Genomic DNA, 20,633 nt, shown 5'->3' with positions numbered 1-20,633 from the left:
ATTATGAGAAAAACATGAGGAGGCTTCCATTTGCCAGGCCCTTTGTGTTCCATAGGCTTTACAGATGCGACATCACAGGTTGTTTATTATATTATAGAACCCAGTTTGCAAAGCAAAGGGCATCCACTTCAGCTGCTGACAACACCCAGTCAAGAGGCAGACAGAACATTTTCCCATGGAGTGGTTGACTCTCTGTTAACATCCAAGTGGTCTCGCCAAACATCCATGCTGTGTGATTACATTTGTAGAAAGTTCAAAAACGTGCCAAACTAATTTATGGTGTTAGAGGTCAGGGCAGGGGTTATGCTTGGGTGGAGGAGGAGTGAGAAATGGGAGAGGCCTGAAGACTTGTCTGCTGAGTTTCTGGGGGCTTCCATCAGAGTGCTGTGTTCACAGTATTCGTTTTGCAAAAATGAAAGCCCGTTTGCAATATACACATATCGTCTGTGCACTCTGTTAGGTACATGTTTTATTTCGATCAAAACTTTACATTTGTAAGTATGACATAAGGGCATGAGGATAATGTTCTTTCCTCAATCTGTCGTGCTTAGTCACTCAGTTGTGTCTGACTCTTTGCAACTCCAGGGACTGCAGCCCGCCAGACTGTTCTGTCCATGGAATTTCCCAGGCAAGAATACTGGAGTGGGTTGCCATTTCCTCCTCCAGGGATTTTCCCAACCCAGAGATTGAACCTGCACCCACGTCTCCTGTGTCTCCTGCATTGCAGGTGGATTCTTTACCCACTGAGTGATCAATCCACCTCTCATTAGTAATAATTGCAGATGAGAGGAGAGAGGAGGCTGCAGATCGAAGTGGCTGTTTCCTGAAGCACTGGAGGTGGGGACCCCATCGGCTGTGTATTATTTGACGACCCTCCCTACAAAGCTTTGGATTGTCTATGGAGGGTCCCAGATTGGTTTTTTGGCTTGGGTTTTTTTTTTTTTTAAATAATAAGCATATCAATATGTTTTTTAACCTCAGTAGAATGCTTTTGAATAAAAGCTTCTGTTGCTGCTTCTGCAGTGAATAATCTTCAATGTCACTTTCAATAGGCTGACTTGGAAATCAACACCATGTGGGTGATGATCACCGGAGGGGCAGCACGGCCCATGGTGAGTGGGCAGAGAGACAGGAAAGGAACAGCCCCAGGGAACCCAGCATTTACATGGGGGGTGGGTAACGGCCTCCTGCCCACCGAAGATAGCACAGGATAGTAGGCAGTTCATGGGCTGTAGCCCGCCGGCCTCCTCTGTCTATGGGACTCTCCAGGCAAGAATACTGGAGTGGGTTGCCATGCCCTCCTCCAGGGGATCTTAGCCACCCGGAGATCAAACCCGGGTCTCTTGTATTACAGGCAGATTCTTTACCATCTGAGCCACTAGGGAACCCCTAGGCAGCACTGCGATGGCTGTATTAATAGAAAGCTGGGTTGAATAATTCAGTCTTTTTATAAAAATGCAATGGCTACATTGAGCATCTTTTCATGTGCCTTTTGGTATCTGTATGTCTTCTTTGGAGAAATGTCTCTTTAAATCTTATGTCCCTTCTTTTTCCCCTTCGGTACAAGTTTGTTTTCTATGTCTGTGGGTCTATTTCCATTTTGTATATAAATTCATTTTGGATGAACTTTTTGGGAAGTCCATTTTGTCATTTTTTTTAGCTGCCACATATAAGCAAAGTTATATGATATCTGTCTTTATCTGGCTTTCTTCACTTAGTATGATAATTTCAAGATCTATCCATGTTGCTGTAAATGGTATTATTTCATTCTTTTTTATGGCTGAGTAATATTCTATCATATACACACAGCCATACTAAGTCGCTTCAGTCTTGTCTGACTCTTTGCAACCCCATGGACTGTAGCCCACCAGGGTCTTCAATCCGTGGGATTCTCTAGCCACTGGAGTGGGTTGCCATTTCCTCCTCCTGGGGATCTTCCCAACTCAGAGATCAAACCCACATCTGTTGCATCCCCTGCACTGACAGGCAGGATCTTTACCATAAGCGCCACCTGGGAAACCCATATATGCAACACATCTCCTTTATCCATTCATCTGTTGATGGACATTTAGGTTGCTTCCATGCCTTGGCTATTATAAATAGTGCTGCAGTGAACATTGGCATGCACGTATCTTTTCAAGTTATAATTTTCTCCATACGTATGCCCAGGAGTGGGATTGCTAGGTTGTATGGTCACTCTATTTTTAGGTTTTTAAGGAACTTACATACTGTTTCCTATAATGGATGCATCAATATGTATTCCCATCAACAATGTAGGAGGGATGAATTAGGAGTCTGAGCTCAGTATATACATACTACTATATGTAAGATGGATAACCAACAAGGACCTACTAAATAGCACAGAGAACTATATTTTATAATAACCTATAAGGGAAAAGAGTCTGAGATTGCACATACTCTCACACACACACACACACACACATACATGAATCACTTTACTGTACACCGGAAGCTAACACAATATTATAAATCAACCGGACTTCAATTAAAAAATAACACTGAGCTTTCCTTTCGCCGCTGCGGCCGCGGCCATGAGTATGCTCAGGCTTCAGAAGAGGCTTGCCTCCAGCGTCCTTCGCTGTAGCAAAAAGAAGGTCTGGTTGGACCCCAATGAGACTAATGAAATCGCCAATGCCAACTCCTGCCAGCAGATCCGGAAGCTGATCAAAGATGGGCTGATCATCCGGAAGCCTGTGACTGTCCATTCCCGGGCTCGATGCCGGAAAAACACCTTGGCTCGCCGGAAGGGCAGGCATATGGGTATAGGTAAGCGAAAGGGTACTGCCAATGCTCGAATGCCTGAGAAGGTAACCTGGATGAGGAGGATGAGAATTCTGTGCCGGCTGCTCAGACGATACCGTGAATCTAAGAAGATTGACCGCCACATGTATCACAGCCTGTACCTGAAGGTGAAGGGTAACGTGTTCAAAAACAAGCGGATTCTCATGGAACATATCCACAAGCTGAAGGCAGACAAGGCTCGCAAGAAGCTTCTAGCGGACCAGGCTGAGGCCCGCAGGTCTAAGACCAAGGAAGCCCGAAAGCGCCGGGAAGAGCGGCTCCAGGCCAAGAAGGAGGAAATCATCAAGCCTTTGTCCAAGGAGGAAGAGATCAAGAAATAAAGTTCTCCCCCTCGTCTCTGTACATAGTGGCCTCGGCAATTGCATAGATCACTCATTCAATAAAAGACAAGCCTTTATCTGCCTACCTCTCTGCTTCCAAAGTCTTCAGTGGGGTCTTCACTGTTTATAGGACCAGAACTGAGGACTGGGATACAGACCCTTCCCTGGGTTCCTGCTTTGTTGCCTCCTTGACTCCTAGCCTCTGGTCAGGCTCATGCCCCCTCTATCCATGGTGTGTGGGGGCCTACTTTGAAGGGCGGGACGGAATGACTTATACCCAAGCTTTGGATATTGTGCCTCAAAACTGCCCTTTACAGCAGAGTATGAGTGGCACCTCAGACACGGTCTCGGATGTTGGTTTTTGGTTGGTATTCAGTTGTGAGTTGTCACATTAAAAACGACAGAAAATAATATGCTTGTGCTCCTCAACTGCACTGAGGTTCAAAGTTGCAGTCTGCTGAACCACCACCGGTCCAGAAAGTGGTGATCTGAACCTGAACTGCTGACTGCTGTCTGAGCTCTTTAGACAGCCTTATTGAGATAGAATTGAAGCTATCGTTTTGAGCATCCCTATTTTTAATTTTTAAACCTTTTTTTCTTCCCTGTCCTTATCAGTACTGTTTCCTGTTTTGTTTTTTGCTTTATAACCATTAAAAGGGGTCCAAAGGAAAAAAAGACTTTCTTGGCAAGAGTTGGAATAAAGGCATATAACACACACACACACAAAAATAACACTGAGAAGAAAAATGAAATAACTTTGAGTCACCATGAGATTCCCTATCTGAGATGTTAGAGCAATATCCTGACTGAGAGTTCAGTAGCACGACAGTCTGCTTCAATAAAGAACTTTAAAATACTTTGTATAAATTTTCTAAAACTAGATGATAAGAATTCTTTTTTTTTTTCCATAAAGAAAAAGTGCAGAGAAGGCTAAAAGCAAAAGGACAGTGACCACACAGAGGCTGTGTGCAGCAGTCTCTCGGGGGTCAGCGGTGCGGGGGTTCAGGCAGCATCAGGACAGGAGCCACATTACTGGACCAGTTGATGTGTCTGCCTGTGTGAGTTCAGCGGCCCTTCTCAGGGATGGAAAGTTTACTGGAATAGATCAATTCCCCCCCACCATATGTTTAAGCTTATGGGCAAGTTCTATTTCTGATGCTTCCTTTTTCTTTTTCACCTTAATATGGCTTTTTTTTCCTATGACCCGGCTATGCCAAGAAGCAAGCCATTTCAGCTTCATCACCTGAGAGACTTCTTCTACAAAGGAATAATGAAGTGTTGTCTGAAGCCCATTTCAGACTATCATTTGCTCTACTATCTTGTTGCTCTTACTGTTCTGATCTTCCCCATTTCCTAACAGAGACCTTGTCTCTTTATTGCTACTAAATTTGCTTTCTCATCATTTGTCAAATATGTCACAGAAATGATTTTTCAAAGATAATAAAAAGTTTCATGATTTCAGGAAGTTGAAAATCCTGGGGGCAGAGCATTGTATGAACAAATTTTGTTGAAATCACTGCCTCTCTGCCTCTTGGCTGGAGGACTCTCGAAGACGTGGTTTCATTTCTCTTAAGAAAGTCCCTGACATGTGGTCTGATCATAACTCTGTTCACACTTGCTTGAGGCTCCGTGGCGGATGAAGAACGTGTTCTTTTGGAAGGACTATTATTTTAGGCTCAGTTTGGGCTTTTTATGCAAACCTTAGCTCTTTTCCTGTTGGATATCATCAATACCGTTTCCGCCCCCTCCCTCCCTGATACAGTGACCTCTTCTTCACCTTCATGGTGGTTGATCTCTGGGCAGCATTTGATCCTGAGTCTTCTAGAAATTCTGTCTTTTGCTTCTGAAACATAGTTTTTTCCTATCTTTCTTAACTGTTTCTTAACTCCATTTCAGTGGCACATCCCTAAAGTATAATTAGTCTGAAGGATTCTTTCCTTATTTTATTTTAACTATCTCTTAGGTTGCAGTATATATACCGAAGTCTTTAACTTCAGCTAAAAACTAATAACACCTAACTATCTGTCTTTCAGCCAAAGCTTGATAGTTGCCTGCAGCTTGATTTACTTTGAAAATGGAGACAGGTCTTTTTCACCTTTTGTGTCTCTCTGAATACTTGACAGAATACCTGGTACATAATAAATATTAGATGGATGGAGAACATTATCACACTGGTAAAAATTTAATTAATACTTAATTAAATTAATTTCTCTGTTCAATTTTATGAACTTCTTCTAATAGTGCTCAGTTGCTCAGTCATGTCCGACTCTGTGACCCGATAGACTGTAGCCCACCAGGCTCCCCTGTCTATGAGATTTCCCAGGCAAGAGTACTAGAGTGATTGTCATTTCCTTCTCTAGGGGGTCTTCCCAAGTCAAGGACTGAACTCATGTCTCTTGCATCTCCTGAATTGGCAGGTGCCTTCTTTACCACTGAGCCACCTGGGAAGCCAGTCCCTAAGTAATGACATGTTGAAAGATGAATAAGGATGTTTCCTTTCCCAGACTCTTCTGTCGTCATGCCGTGTTCATTATTGATACCTTTTTACCTGAGGACCCACCTCTCACACTTCTTGTATAAGTGCTTCTTTGGGGATCAAGGTGACACTTTGCAGAATAGTTTTTTCCTAGATTCTTGTGGGACAGACTGCTTTTGAACTTCAGTCTGCGGAGCTGAAGTGCTGAAACATTTGGGAAATTTTTTTCCTAGGGGGAGATTTTTATGGCCAAAAGTGAATCTTCCATAGGGCTGAAGAAAGACCTATGAAATTTAGCTTTTAAAAACAAAGTTGTGTTTAAGTTCTGTGGAAACAGAAGGTACTGCTTAGACAGAACATGGCAGATGTTATGAAAATTTGTTTTAAAGCATTTCCTTTAGGTTAAGTCACGTTTGCCAAGTTATAACCTGGAACGCATTCTGACAGCTCAGCAGAGCGCACAGCTGAGGGTGCGCGGTAGCCACGGGTTTGGGGAGGGGAGGGGTGCCCATCGTTGTTAGAGGATCACGCTTCTCTTCCTGAGACCAGCAAGCTCCCCGTTCTTTGAGATCTACCTTTGTCTAATGAAAAGTGTGTTTTAATAGACACTCTGGGCTTCCCGGGTGGCTCAGCTGGTAAAGAATCAGCAATCAGGTAAAGAATCAGCAATGCGGGAGACCTGGGTTCAGTCCCTGGGTTGGGAAGATCCCCCTAGAGAAGGAAAAGTCTACCCACTCCAGTATTCTGGCCTGGAAAATTCCATGGACTGTGTCCTTGGGGCAGCAAAGAGTCTGACAGGACCGAGCGACTTTCACTTTCACTTTTCAATAGACACTCTACTTGGCTCTCACTGGAGAAAACCATAGATTTTCTTCGATGTGTACTTGATATTTCTTTAGGGCAAATATATCAAATAACTCAAAAATTATCATGTTGAGAAGCCTACAGAATCCAGAATGGAGTAGATTCAGGGATGCTTCTTAGATCTGAACCATTGGGTCCTGCCACCACCCTCCTTAATCCCTATGAATTGTCAAAAAAAAACTATTATGGATAAACAGTAAGGTCCTACTGTACAGCACAGGAAACTAGTCACTCTCCTGTGATAAACCACACTGGAAAAGAATATGAAAAAGAATGAATGTGTGTGTGTATAACTGAATCATTTGCTGTCTACTTGAAACTAATACAGCATTGTAGATCGATTATACTTTAATAAAGTAAACTTTAAAAAATAAAGAGCGATCTATCGACTTTAGGGGACTAACTCTGGTGGGGTCACCGCTGTTTCTGTCTCTGCACTCAAGTGTCTGAGTGTTTTCCCAGGAAGGGCCAGAGTTGGCCCATTCTGGGAAAAGAACAAGAAGCAGAAAGACCACTGATGGTTTTCTTTTGTCTGACTCTTTCAAAAGAAAGCCCAAAGTAAGGTCTCTAACAGATTGATTGGAATGGTGTTTTGTTGTTGTCTGCTTGATTTTGAGGCTTCATGTCTTTTAGAAAATGGATGCGTGTTACCTTGAATGTGTTTTTATTGTTTTCTTTTTTTTTTTTTTTTTTGATTAATGGAATAGTTTTTTTTTTTTTTTTTAGATCTTTTTTTTTTTTTTTTCTTTTTTAATTTTTATTATTATTATTATTTTTTTTTTTTTTTTCCCAGTGGGTTTTGTCATACATTGATATGAATCAGCCATGGATTTACATGTTTTTATTGTTTTCTTCGGAGGTGGTATCATTTAGGTTCTTACCATGTAGGGCCTACCCAGGTGTGCTGCAGCACTTCCTTCATTATAAGAGATTTATCTGGGCTGGAGGAGAGAAATTTCCTTGATGCCCATGGAAAATAGGTGAAAAGTCCCGGACACTGTCTTTTCACACGCCTCAGTGACTTTTCTTTTTCTCCACCTGTGTTACTGAGATGCTCTGGGAGGTCTGTGCCCACAGAGTGCAGGGCTGTCTCTCCTACGACTGGAAGCTTCTCCCACGCCCTGTCCTCTGCAGCACCTCGTCACCAGCTCAGGTGACGCGTGCTGGGTCCCGGGCCAGGCTGCCCTCACGTGAAGCACAAAGGTGCCTTTATGGGGGACTCAGCTTCTCTATTCTGGCCTCGTTGGTTCCAGGGAGATGCTTGGAAGAAGCAAGAAAATCAGTGAGCATCAGAGTTGGGGTCTAGGTGAGAGAAAAGTCTGACTCCCCTTGGATATGACGGTATCCAAAACATGAGCCACCCTGAAGCAAATGCCAGTGCAGTGTTGTGCTCAGAGGTGGGGCCCAAGAAATGACCCTCCACGGGTCTAAGGAGGAAGTTTGGAGGGGGGCGGTGAAGAAAGACAGAGAGATGGCCACCACCCTGGGATGGCAAAGAAACTGGCTAAGATGGGTGACTAAACAGGGTCAGTGAGATTTGCTAAAGGTGCCAGGCCTGGAGGAAGGGATACTTCTGGAGACTTCTGCCAGCGTGGGCGGTGCTGGAAGAGGGTGATAAGAGCGTTGGGCTGGGTATCTTGTAAGTAGCGCTGGGGTATGAAAGTTGAGAGTCTGAGGAACAGGAAAAAGAGAAATGGGCTGAGCAGGAGGGGCTTTGGGAATTTTGTGGGACTGGAGAACTTTTCTGAAGGAGGGAGCTCCAGCAGCATCTGTTCATGTCCAAGAAAAAAAAAAAAAAATTACATGTAGTATTTGTAGTTGAGATACTTTCTCTGCACATGTGTGCCTTTAAAGGAATTAAATTGTATACTCAGGAGATGTACATTTTTATGTAAAAATGTATCATAGCTATGACTACAAATTCATAGCTATATTATATACATGGAAAGTATGATTCATAGAAAAATTAGATCAACTAGATAGGATCAAATAAAATTTTTAATGATTCATTTTTCCATTGTTTTTTGTATATAGATCTTAGAAGTGGGAACTGAGCCGTTTCACAGGTCTGTTTCTGAGAGGAGTGAATAGCCAGGTTTTAAATTGCTGTTGATAACAAAGCAACTGTGTTGGACAGCTGAGGTTTCAAAGTCAGATTAGATTTCACTCTGGAGAGGCCTCTTCCAGCCTCTTGGCTGGGAAACTCTCTCCGAACAGGATATGGTGATTATTTGTAAATGATCATTGCTCCTTCTGACAATAGCTCATCCCCAAGTACTCAGAGGGCCGGCTTTGAAACATATACAGATGATTTGAATGAAAATATCATATGCACAAGCATACACAATACTAGATGACCTACCAAATTGGAAGGTGACTCACTAAAGATAATTCTAAATAATTTAGCTGTGTTGACCTGGCTTTGGGATCCATTAAGCGACTAGCCTAGTATTTATAGAAGAAGATAACAAAGTTAAAAATTCTTGGCAAAAAAATGAAACAAAAGCATGGAGTTTGGGAAAGAATAATGAAAAAGTTGAGCAGGAAGGGGTGATTCCTTAGTGGACAGGGACCCATCTCTCCCGCCAGCATCTTGTCGTTTCAAGAGGCAGATGCAGTTCCTGCCAGAAGACATTATCTGACGGCAGAGTGATGTGATAATGGTCCATCTGGCCTTCTTTTAGTTACACGCTGAAGCTTCAGTCATATCTCTGTACTCGTCTCCCCAAAGCCCCGGGGGACAATGGACATTTCTCTTTACAAACTGATTGGGTTATTTGTCCAAATGATGGGCATTTTTGAAATAGTAAATCTAGCTTCTGCCTATAGAATCCCCATACCTGGTGGACAGAGAAGAGTGTAAATACTACGTGCCCATACTTAGATTTTGGATCGTGGGTATTTGAAACAGTCTGTTATATCTGTTCATTGGAAATGCCCAGTACATCATTGCTGCAACATCCACCCCCACTCTTAGATAATGACCCCATGCCCATGTCCAGCCCAGACAGCATCCTGAGCCTCAGACTGACATTGACTGGGCACAGCTTTTTCAACTGGTCACTTCCTTCTAAATGTCTCTTGGTCTCCAGGCCTCTCAAAATCAACATGTCAAAGTAGTAACTCGCTTTATCCACCCCCCAACACACACACGGACACACGCGGGCACACACACACATGCATGCATCAGAGGGCAGGGGGACAAAGCAGAATAAAAGGTGTTTCTCCTGCTGTGAGCCCTGTCTTGCTTTCAAGTAACCCAAATCAGGGACTCATTCCGGCTTCTCCCCGCATCACTCCTGTATGCACACCTCCCAAGGTCGGCAGCAGGACCCTGACGTTTCCTCTCCTAGTTTCCTAGTTTCCTTTCCTTGACGTGGCCTGGCTGCCACTTCTGTCCTTCTTCCATCCATCTCAGCGCCCCCAGCCCTCCCTCCAGGCCCCTGCTTGCCAGCTGTGCCTCTCGTGGGTAATACCCTTACCTTAAACCTCACTGTCTGAAACTTTTGTCTCTTTACTCCCTTTTAAGGCAGATCCTTCCTACTTGCTGTGGTTGTCATTCACCCTCTGACTTGTGTCTCCGGCCTCTGATCACCTCTCTGCCCTCCACCTTTGCCTCTACAGCCCATCCGTCTGCCCCTGTTGGCTTTTCTTCCAGCCTGAGAGCGTAAACCATCTATTGCTTCCCCTCTCGGGACCCACACAGCAACAGCCTTGACTTTCATGAAAGCCTGTTCTCATGGTCCCTCTGCCCAGAATCTGCAGAGGTTCTGTTATTTCCCTTGCACACACCTCCCTGGTTTTCCCAGCTCCCCACGGCCATCCGCCGCCCCTCTGCACCCACTGCCCAGTGTCGGGGTCCCCTCCCTCCTCCCTGCTCTGCCTCCCTGTGACGTCTTCTGTGCTCCCAGAGGAGATGCTCTGCTCTCCTCTCCATCCCTCTTTCCACCCAGATGCTCTGCTTCTCCTTCTTGTTCTTGTTCCTTTGCGAATACATTCTACACAATCTTTGCTTTGCTCTTGCTTTTTCTGCTTAATTATCGAGATGAATAAAATGAGAGCCTTTGGTTAGGAGACTCTGGCTCCTGTGACGTGGTTCGGCGCTGATGTGGGCCTGGTTGAGTTCTGCATCCATGTCTGTTTCTCCCCAGGACTTCCCAGGTGCAGTGGTGATGAATCCGCCTGTCACTGAAGGAGACGCAGGTTCAATCCCTGGGTCAGGAAGATCCCCTGGAGAAGCAAATGACAGCCCATAGACCTGGCGGGCTATGGTCCATGGGGTCGCAAAGAGTCAGACATGACTGCGTGACTGACTACACACACTGTTTCTCGATGGTGAGCACATCTAGGTGTGGAGCAGGGCTCCTCAATCAGTACAGGTTGTCAGGCAGTTAAAACAGTGCAGAACACATTCAAAGAGCTAGGATGTTGCTGCGTTCCAACAAATGATAACTTTCAAAGGGAGCTCAATTAACCTGAAACCTCCACTTTGATAACCATTTACATTAACACTAGTTTGGAATCTTGGCTTCTTCTGTGGGATTCTCCTTGACAGAGGCCTAAGATGTCTTCTTCATTTTTCTTGCTTGTCTCATTTATTCAGTAAAAGGGTTTATTGACTGAACCATTCAACAGCCGTTCCGTGAATACCTATGAAAGGGACACGGCAGATTCCTAAGTCTGCTTTCAATGGCACCGTATCAATGACATTTTCTGAAGACAGACAAAAGCCTTACTTGATTAACAGGCCTCAGAGAGATATTTTTTATTATTCCCTTTTTGCCATCATAAGCTTTCCACATGCCCCTCTTTTTTTATCTCCTACCTTTATTTCCCACCCCAGGTTTGGTCCCTGTGCTTTTGGCTCTCAGACATCAGATGACATTCTTAAATAAACACAGTAGATTGCAGAGTAAAAAGAGATTTTCTCAGAGTCTGGAATTGACCAAAGCGTGACCTGGTGCAGCTGGCTCTGAACAGAAGTGGGGTCTTACAGGTGATTTTCAGGAGTTAAGGTGTCATGTTACGTAGCTGTGTCCTTAGGATTTTACTTACTTCTGCGTCCTTGATAGACTTTCTTCAGATCATGGTTCTTTGAAAACAAATCATCTCTATGGTCTAGTGCTGCCCACTACTAGGCTATCAAGATTGAAATAATAACTACCGTGATTTGACATAAACCTTAGAAATCTCTGCTGGAGCCAGTTCCTCCATGCCTGATGGTTTCCTATTGAGACAGACTTTCTTTGCTTCTGCATCTATAGAGCAGATCTTTCATGCATGGTTTTGATAGCGTCCTTTTTTAAAATGGAAATATAGTTGATTTACAATGTTGAGTTGATTTCAGATGTGCAGGAAAGTGATTCAGTAACACAAACATATACTCTTTTATATGTAGTAGAGTGTATCTGTCAATCCAAACTCCTAATTTTTCCCTGCCTCCACTTTCCCCTTGGTAACCACAGCTTTGTATTCTATGTGATTTTTGTATATAAGTTCACTTATATCTTTTTTTTAGATTTCACATGTAAGTCACATCATACGGTGTTTGTCTTTCTCTGGCTTATTTCACTTAGTAAGGTAGTCTCTAGGTCCACCCATGTTACTGCAGGTGGCATTATTTCATTCTTTTCTGTGGCTGAATAATATTCCGTCATATAAATATACCATAATTTGGAAAGATTCATGGCCCCCAGTGTTCACTGCAGCACTGTTTACAATAGCCAAGACAAGGAAGCAACCTGTGTCCATTGACAGATGAACGGATAAAGAAGACATGGTATATTTATACAAACGATTGTTCCTGTGAGTCGTCAATCCCGTGGGCTCACAGCCTGGTGTCTCTGCACTGCGCACTTTGGTCTGTGGTCACAGTGACGGAGGGGAGCTGAGCGGGGTTTCACCCACTGAGTGGTCTTGTGCAGCTGGGGCCGCGAGGAGCAGAGAATTTCCCCGTTGGTCCTTAGGCTGCTCCTGGACACTTTCCCGTTTGCAGCTTCTTGTCTGGTAAGGAGGTAATGAAGCCGTGATTGGCCTCCCTGTTCAGGATATCCCCGAGGCCCAGGCCCCCTGGGTGTCGTGTAACAGCATTCCAGGGCAGCTGTGCCATTGTAAGGCTCACTGCACTCAACAGATTCCAGACACCCTCCGGCCACTGCTGCGCTGAATGGTGAATTCAGGCTTCGCTGGGTTTGGGCCTCAAGGGGGCTGAGCCAAAGCTGACATGACTTACTGTTCAGACGACAAGTACCAAAGAGGGAAAACAGTTCAAATGCCAATGAACTGCTGCTTTCTTCAAAAGAGATTGACTTCCCAGGAGCAGCTCTCAGGCAGCCGGGAGCCTGGTTCCACTGACTTCAACAGCATTTCTGTCCCTTGGCCTTTCTGTAGACGGGGCAGTTGACTAAATTTTTCTTAATACTTTTAGTGTGTGGCTTAGCTTTTATATAAGCAGCCAATAAAGTAGAAAATTTTCTTTGGAAAATAGGAAAAGCAAACAGTGTGAAGAAATACTAAAGAAAGCTAAATGATTTATTCATGGCTTTAAGTTGAATTTATGGTATTAAATTTTTAGATGGTGTAAAATAAACCTTGAACTTTGAGAGTTCTTCTTTATCAGTAATACCCATATGCTAAATCTTTATTTCAACCTGATGTAAGCTGAGTAGAAGAGCTTTGCAAATAGACATTGGAGTTGCTGAATGATTTATCTTCTGATTGTTTATTTACTTTCCTAAAAAAAGGAAATCCTAAGTACCCATTTATGTTACTATAATTAAATCATCCCAAGGTCATAGTTTCATAAGTTTCTAGGGGGCTTGGCTGGTGGCTGAGATGGCACAGAATCTGTCTGCAGTTCAGGAGACCTGGGTTCGATCCCTGGGTCAGGAAGATCCCCTGGAGAAGAAGAAATAACTACCCACTCCAGTTTCTTACCTGGAGAATCCCATGGACAGAGGGGCCTGGGGGGCTATAGTTCATGGGGTCATAAAGAGTTCAACACAACTGAAAGACTAACACTAAGTTTGTAGAAAAATGTAGCCAGTAAAGTCATTTAACTGTGACTTATTATCCATGTCATATTTTGTTTCATATTAATTTTTAATCATTTTAACCATTTTTACATGTACAACTCAGCGGCATTAAGGATATTCATAATGCGTGCAACCATCCCCACTGTTCACTTCCAGAATTTTTTCATCTTCCCAAACAGAAAGTCTGTCCCCTTTAACTCCTCACACCCTCTCATTACCCAGCCCCTCTCTGTCCTTCTGTATTTGCCTAGTTTAGGTACCTCTCGTGTAAATAGAATTATATAGTATTCATCCTTTGTTTCTAGCTTATTTCATTTAGCATGATGTGTTCAAGGCTCAGCCATGTTGTCGCTCATATCAGAAGTTCATTCCTTTTGAAGGCTGAATCACATGATTCCATTAAATGCTTCATAGACAAGGAAAAAGGTTTTCCTTGACCCTCTTAGAGTTGCTAGTTGAGTCTGAAAATTAAACTGAAAAAGACAGGTTAGCAGGAGAAGTGTTAGTCACTTAGTCATGTCTGACTCTTTGCAATCCCATGGACTGTAGCCCACCAGACTCCTCTGTCCATGGAATTCTCCAGGCAAGAACACTGGAGTGGGTTGCCATTCCCTTCCCAGGGATCCTGACCCAGGGATCAAACCCAGGTCTCCTGCATTACAGGCAGATTCTTTACCATCTGAGCCCCCAGGGAGGCCCAGCAGGAGAAAAGCATGCAAATTTATTTGAATTTTATTGACTCAGAAAACTTCATAAGGAAATGAAGACCAGAAAAAATGGTTAAACCTGAATGTTTTTGTGCTGAGTTTGGTGAAGAGTGGGCTTCTCAGATAGCTCAAATAGTAAAGAATCCACCTGCAATGCAGGAGACCCAGGTTCAATCCCTGGGCCAGGAAGACACCCTGGAGGAAGAAATGGCTATCCACTCCAGTATTCTTGCCTGGAGAATCCCATGGACAGAGGAGCCTGGCAGGCTACAGTCCATGCAGTCACAAATAATCAGACATGACTAAGTGACTAATACTTTCACTTTTCACCGGGCGAAGAGTGGAAAGTTGTGCTGAGCAGAGTGTGAGTTCAGGGTGATGAGCTGAAGGGACTCCACATGGCCTGTCTGTCGGATCCCTCTGTGTCCCTGCTCTTTAAGGACGTACCTCTCACGTGAAGGTCTTTTACCCACCTCAGGGGTGCAAGGCGGAGGTTGGAGACACATCTTGCTTCTGCCACATGTTTGCAAACTCCTTCAGCTTAAACTATTCATTCTGCCAAGGTGCCATAGGTGAGGATAGGGTGTCCTCAACCCCATGAATACAGACCAGGTTTTGTTTATCTGTCATCTGTTCATGGACACTTGTGTTATTTCCACCTTTTGGCTATTGTGAGTAATGCTGCCATGAACAGAAGTGTATCATTTCTGTTTTGAGTATTGACTTGTCTTGAAATGGGCCTCTCTCTCTTTTTCTTATGATGGGAAATACTTTTTGACAAGAAACATCAACTACGTCTTTCAAAAGGGGTCCAAGATTGGCCTTTTTACTCTTGTTTCCATTGAAACAATAACTTCATGGGTATAAGCGTCCTGTGTGAGGGTCTAGGTTGACTAGTTAGAGGACTGTGTGAGTCTTCACACCTTCCTGTAGACACCGTCTCAACCTTTGCGGCACCTACAGATGACTAGGTAACTATGGAGAGAAGACAGTTAGCCCACTTTAGAGGAGGCTGAGATCTTTGAAAGGTGTGTGTGTCAGTGTGATGTTTCATGGGTGAACAAAAGATTCCACTGTTTTCCAGGAAGTATATATTCCAGACCTTGTCAACCTGGAACCTCCCTGGAGCCTCAGCTGCCAGAGTCCCTGCCTCCAAGCTGTAGTGCTCAGACCAGGTGGCCCTGAGGGTCCCCACAGAAGGGTAGTCTTCTTGTTGTTAAGTCGCTAAGTCTTGTTCAACTCTTTGCGACCCCATGGACTGCAGCATGCCAGGCTTTCCTGACCTTCACCACCTTCCAGAATTTGCTCAGATTCTTGTCCGTTGAGTCAGTGATGCCATCCAACCATCTCATCCTCTGTCGCCCCCTTCTTCTCCCATCTTCAATCTCTCCCAGCATCAGGGTCTTTTCCAGTGAGTTGGCTCTTCCCATCAGGTAGCCAAAGTATTTGTTTAGCCAAAGCTGAAGAGTTTCAGCTTCAGCATCAGGCCTTCCAATGAGTATTCAGGATTGATGTCGCTATTGGATCTTAGCAACCATACAGGTGAGCCCAGCAGGGTCAGGTGGAAAGCTGTGCTGGGAGCCAGCAGACTCAGTTGTGGGGTTTTTCCCCTCTCCCTCTTAATTCCTTCGTTTGAAAATCGCGCATCATCTGTATGTAGCTTGTGCTTCCATCTGTATCAGTACCTGGAGAAAGTGTTTTTGTTTTCCAGTTAGGAAAACGTGTACTGTTCTGCTCCCGGGGTTGAATGGAGGTGGAGGTCTTCACTCAATATCCTCAAATATTAATACATTAACAATTGAGCTTCTGACAAAGAATTGTGACCTTTTTCAAATGATCTGAGCTGTCTGGTGTATGTCACATTTTACCTTTTTAGAGAAGTGCTAATTCATGTTAAGTCTGCCTGAGAGATTTGTTTAATGAGCAGATTAAATGCATGATTATCCCTGTCTTAATTTTTTTCTTTCTTTCTTTTTTTTTATTTTTTGAAGGAAGGGCTTCTTGTGATGCCCTCTTCTATTTGGCAAAGGAACACAGAAGGGTCTTTTAAAAATTACCCCTGCAGGGTCAGTGGGACCCAAGCTGTTTGCTTCATTAAACCCCAGTGGCTTCTTTCTAGCCAGACCCCTCCAAACAGCCCTGACACAATTGTATCTAAATTAGCATCTGAGTGACCCCCTTTCTCTCCTTTTTTTTTTCAAGCCCCAGCTGACAGGGATTGGGGAAAGATGTTAATTGGTTGGGCCTGGCTCAGAACAATAGACTTGCCAAGATGACAAAAGGACTAATGTTTCTTTCAGTATGCACCCAGATTCACATAAGTACCTCTTTTAATTACCAGGAATTATTGTAATGCCTGGTCAATGGAATAATTGACCCTCAACAGCTAGAGCTTATTCTGTAATAAATAATGGCACAGGCCTCCTCAGAGGCGCAGGTACTAGGGTGATTTTCGGGCACTAAAAAGAGATTTTCCCAGCCAGTGTCCCGTGATGTACCAGGGCAGCCCAGTGGGGGTCCAGAGTAGGGGCTCATTTAGGCTTAAGCAGGAGGAAGTGTGCTGAGAGCAGTTAAAATTTACCCTGAGAATCATAAAGGGATGAGGGAGGAGCTTGAAAGGAAGGAGTTAGTAGCTTGGCAGTTCAGGACCCATGTGGTCAGCGACAGGGTGGGGGTCGGAGGCTCCAACCCAGGTGCAAGTGAAAGTGTAACTTGCTCAGTCGTGCCCAACTCTTTGTGACCCCATGGACCGTAACCCCTCAGGCTGCTCTGCCCATGGGATTCTCCAAGCAAGAATACTGGAGTGGGTTGCCATTCCCTTCTCCAGGGGATCTTCCCAACCCAGAGATCTAACCCAGGTCTCCCATCTGAGTCACCAGGAAAGCCCAGGTGGAAACATTCCAAAACCTTCCCTTCTGGGCAGGAAAATCCAAGGCTCATTTCCAGCCTGCACCTCAGTTCCCTGTTGTGTAAGGCTCTTAAGACTTGGTTGACCTTTCAAGGACTAAACCCTCATCACTTGTCAGGGTTTCGCCATGACAAGTCTTACTCCCTGGGTGGGTCTTCTCCAGTCTTCTGAGCAAACTTAACTTTCTCTCTATGCCCACCCATAGCTCTGAAATGCTCAGATTGCTAGAAGAACATCTATTCTACTTATAGTTGCTGTTGTTTAGTTGCTAAGTTGTATTTGACTCTTTGTGACCCTATGGACCGTAGCCCGCCAGGCTCCTCTGTTCATGGGATTTTCCAGGCTAGAGTACTGCAGTGGGTTGTCATTTCCTTCTCCAGGAATCGTCTATCTCATCATTAATTTGTTGTACATTGGTCAGGGTCTAACCAGCAACAGAGAAGTCAGGATCATTATTTTTAGGTGTGTTGTTTTTTTTTTTAATTTGAAGAGATGGTTGTGGAGGTAACACAGGGGTTGAGAGGGCAGCCAGAGGTGAGCCACAGTGGAAAGTGCCCACACCCTAGGCTGCAGGGTGGAGGGGGGGAAGGGCTAGACCACTGCACAGAGCAGGAATCCTGGCCGGTTCACCTGCAAGAGCAAGAGCCCTTTGAAAACACAGCCAGTTCTGGAGACATCCAAGCAGAAGGGAGAAATCCTGGCTTCTCCTGCTCCCCACCCTGTCATCGCTTGCCAGCGCCTCCCTCCTGGCAGACCCCGGCTGGAGCTCCCAGGACCTGCAGCCCGCAGGGGTCAGTCCGAGTGCAGCAGAGCAGAGCAGGGGCCGTGCAGAGGCCCTGAAGGCAGACAGGACCAAGCACAGATAGTGGCTGTGTCTGTCTCCATGATATACTCTGAGCTACTTAAAAACAGGGACCTCATCTCGCTTGCTTTTGTAATCACAGCACCCAGCACCAAGTAGGGTTTAGTGAATATTTAAATATTTGGTGAATTGGACTGAATTCTTGAGTTTCCTTCCAGGACCAAAATGATGTTTTCTCTACCCCTCTGCTTCCATTTATCATCACGTGGAAGCAAAAACATGAAACATTTCCATGAAATTTGTCTTTCCAAAAATCATAGGGTTTTGTGTCATTATTTACTTAAACCCAGGCTCTCGTTCCATTTCAACTCTGTTCCTTTATTACCGTGAAGCCAGTGCTATTTATCAGCTCTGAGTTCGGTTTTGAAAACATTCTCCACCAACAGTGAGTCACGTGAAAATAAAGGAAGGGAAACCGAGACGTGGGCTTCATAAATGCTAACAATGTGAGAGAAAAAGGAAAAATGACATTGTGGGCAATTTTCACATCAGTCATCCTAAATACGCCTTTGAACCGGCTCCTTCCCCAGCTGTGACCGGGCTCCCCTGGACCACGCAGAGCAGAGCTTTCAGAGAGAGGGGCCACATGGGCAGGGCACAGTGGGTGTGGGGCTGGAGCTGTGTAGTCAGGCTGCCTGTCTGCCTCACTGGTCCAGCTTTCCCTCAAAGGAGACATACCAAAGAATAAAGCCATCCCAGGGCAGCCCATGGTCCTGGCACATAGCAGTCACCCTCCTGCTTGTAAATCAGCCTCACCCTGCTGAGATATCACCTGGCTGCTGCCCAACCTACAGACTGGGTCTGTCAGACAGCAGGATTCAACTTAAAATGCTCCATGGGTAAAATAGATGAACAACAGGGACCTCCTGTATAGCTCAGGCAACTATAGTCAGTATCTTATAATAACCTTTAGTGTAAAAGAATCTAAAACAATACATATATGTAACTGAGTCAAGTCACTTTGCTGTATACCTGAAAATCAACACAACCTTGTAGATTAACTATACTTCAATTTTTAAAAAATGCATCATGGGATCTACTGCATGAAGCATAGCATAGCATGCATGCTCAGTTGTGTCCAACTCTACGACCCTGTGGACTATAGCCCACCAAGCTCCTCTGTGCATGGGATTTCCTAGGCAAGAATACTGAAGTGGGTTGCTATTCCCTTCTCTAGGGGATCTTCCCAACCCAGGGATTGAACCTGAGTCTCCTGTGTGTCCTGCATTGGCAGGCAGCTTCATTACCACTGACCCACCAGGGAAGCCCTGTGTGAAGCATGTGTCTGAGCAAAGTTGGAGGAACTTTTAGGGAACATTCCAGTCCTTTCCTTCCATGAGGAAATGGAAGCCTGGACAGTCCTGGCCAGTAACTGAATGGCTGTGTACCCAACCTGGAATTCGACTTCGGCTTTTAAGTCATGTTTTTAATGCATTCTCCAAAATTTTACATTGTTCTTAACTGGAAGATTCAGGTGATCTCATAGTCAAGACCAAGATGTTGAGAAAAACTACATGTGTTCATTTGGGAAAAAACACCAAGCAAGTCTTGACTAAAGCTTTCAGCATTCTGGGAAATGATTCGTTCTTCTCTTTTCCTTGATTCCTTAAGTGTGGTCTTTACACTGAGGGTGGGGGAAAGGGCTTGTGAATCGTTTTTCAGGAGTAAACTAAGATGTGAAATTATACACACATATATCATGACTCCTAACTCCAGATAATTTTAAAGTTATTGTTCAGTCGCTTGGTCATGTCTGACTCTTTGCGGGTCTGTAGCACATCAGGCTTCTCTGTCCCTCACTGTCCCCCAGAGTTTGCTCTAACTCATGTCCATTGAGTCTGTGATGCTGCCCACCATCTTATCCTCTGTCGCCCCCCGTCTCCTGCCCTCAGTCTTTCCCAGCATTCAGGGTCTTTCCAGTGAGTGGGGTCTTCACATCAGGTGGCCAAAGTATTGGAGTTTCAGCTTCAGCATCAGTCCTTCCAATGAATATTCAGGGTTGATTTCCTTTAGGATTGACTGGTTTGATCTTGCTGTCGAAGGGACTCTCAAGAGTCTTCTCCATACCACAGTTGGAAAACATCAATTCTTTGGCACTCAGCCTTCTTTATGGTCCAACTCTCACATCTGTACATGACTACTGGAAAAATCATAGCTTTGACTAGGTGGACCTTTGACAGCAAAGTGATGTCTTTGTTTTGTAATACTCTATCTAGGTTTGTCATAGCTTTCCTTCCAAGGAGCAAGCGTCTTTTAATTTCATGGCTGCAGTCACTGTCCGCAATTATTTTGATGACTGCTGGTTGTGTACATACACACACTTGTTTTAGTAAAATAGAGGGAATCCAGTCCATTTTCTGGGACTGTTCCTGGCATTTACTTGTATTCCCATGAGACAGGCTTCCTGCCCCCCAGGACCTCCCGCTCCCTAGCCTGATAGTTGGACACTGGAAACGGCACCAGGGCTCAGAGCCTTAGCCACTGTTACAAACTACAGGGAAGTCTGTAAGATGGAAGCTATTCTTTGGAATTGGAATTAGAAGCTGGTCACAGACTTGGGTGAGACTAGTTGATGGGAACGTCATCAACGCTGACAGGCAAGGACTTGATGAGGCAGTGTCCTCCCGGCTTCCCAGCCT

General features: G+C 44.6%; 2 protein-coding genes across 3 annotated transcripts in view; both read left to right on the top strand.

Annotated features, from left to right (window-relative positions):
- The window catches only part of LOC133049456 (phospholipid-transporting ATPase IB), a 458,918-nt gene that overhangs the window by 350,750 nt on the left and 87,535 nt on the right, over positions 1–20,633 (top strand). The gene's annotated exons all lie outside the window — the stretch shown is intronic.
- On the top strand, positions 2,543–3,220 carry LOC133049617 (large ribosomal subunit protein eL19-like). The gene has a single exon (XM_061133743.1). It carries the CDS (start codon positions 2,553–2,555, stop codon positions 3,141–3,143), a length of 591 nt encoding a protein of 196 aa, XP_060989726.1. The 5' UTR covers positions 2,543–2,552; the 3' UTR covers positions 3,144–3,220.

This window comes from Dama dama, chromosome 30 (genome assembly GCF_033118175.1).
Source record: "Dama dama isolate Ldn47 chromosome 30, ASM3311817v1, whole genome shotgun sequence".
Taxonomy (NCBI): Eukaryota; Metazoa; Chordata; class Mammalia; order Artiodactyla; family Cervidae; genus Dama; species Dama dama.
The sequence above is the reverse complement of the archived record's forward strand: the minus strand, read 5'-3'. Positions and strand labels throughout refer to the sequence as shown.

Excerpts from the sequence above, each read along its gene's own strand:
- LOC133049617 (XM_061133743.1), top strand. The coding sequence starts at position 2,553 with ATGAGTATGCTCAGGCTTCAGAAGAGGCTTGCCTCCAGCGTCCTTCGC.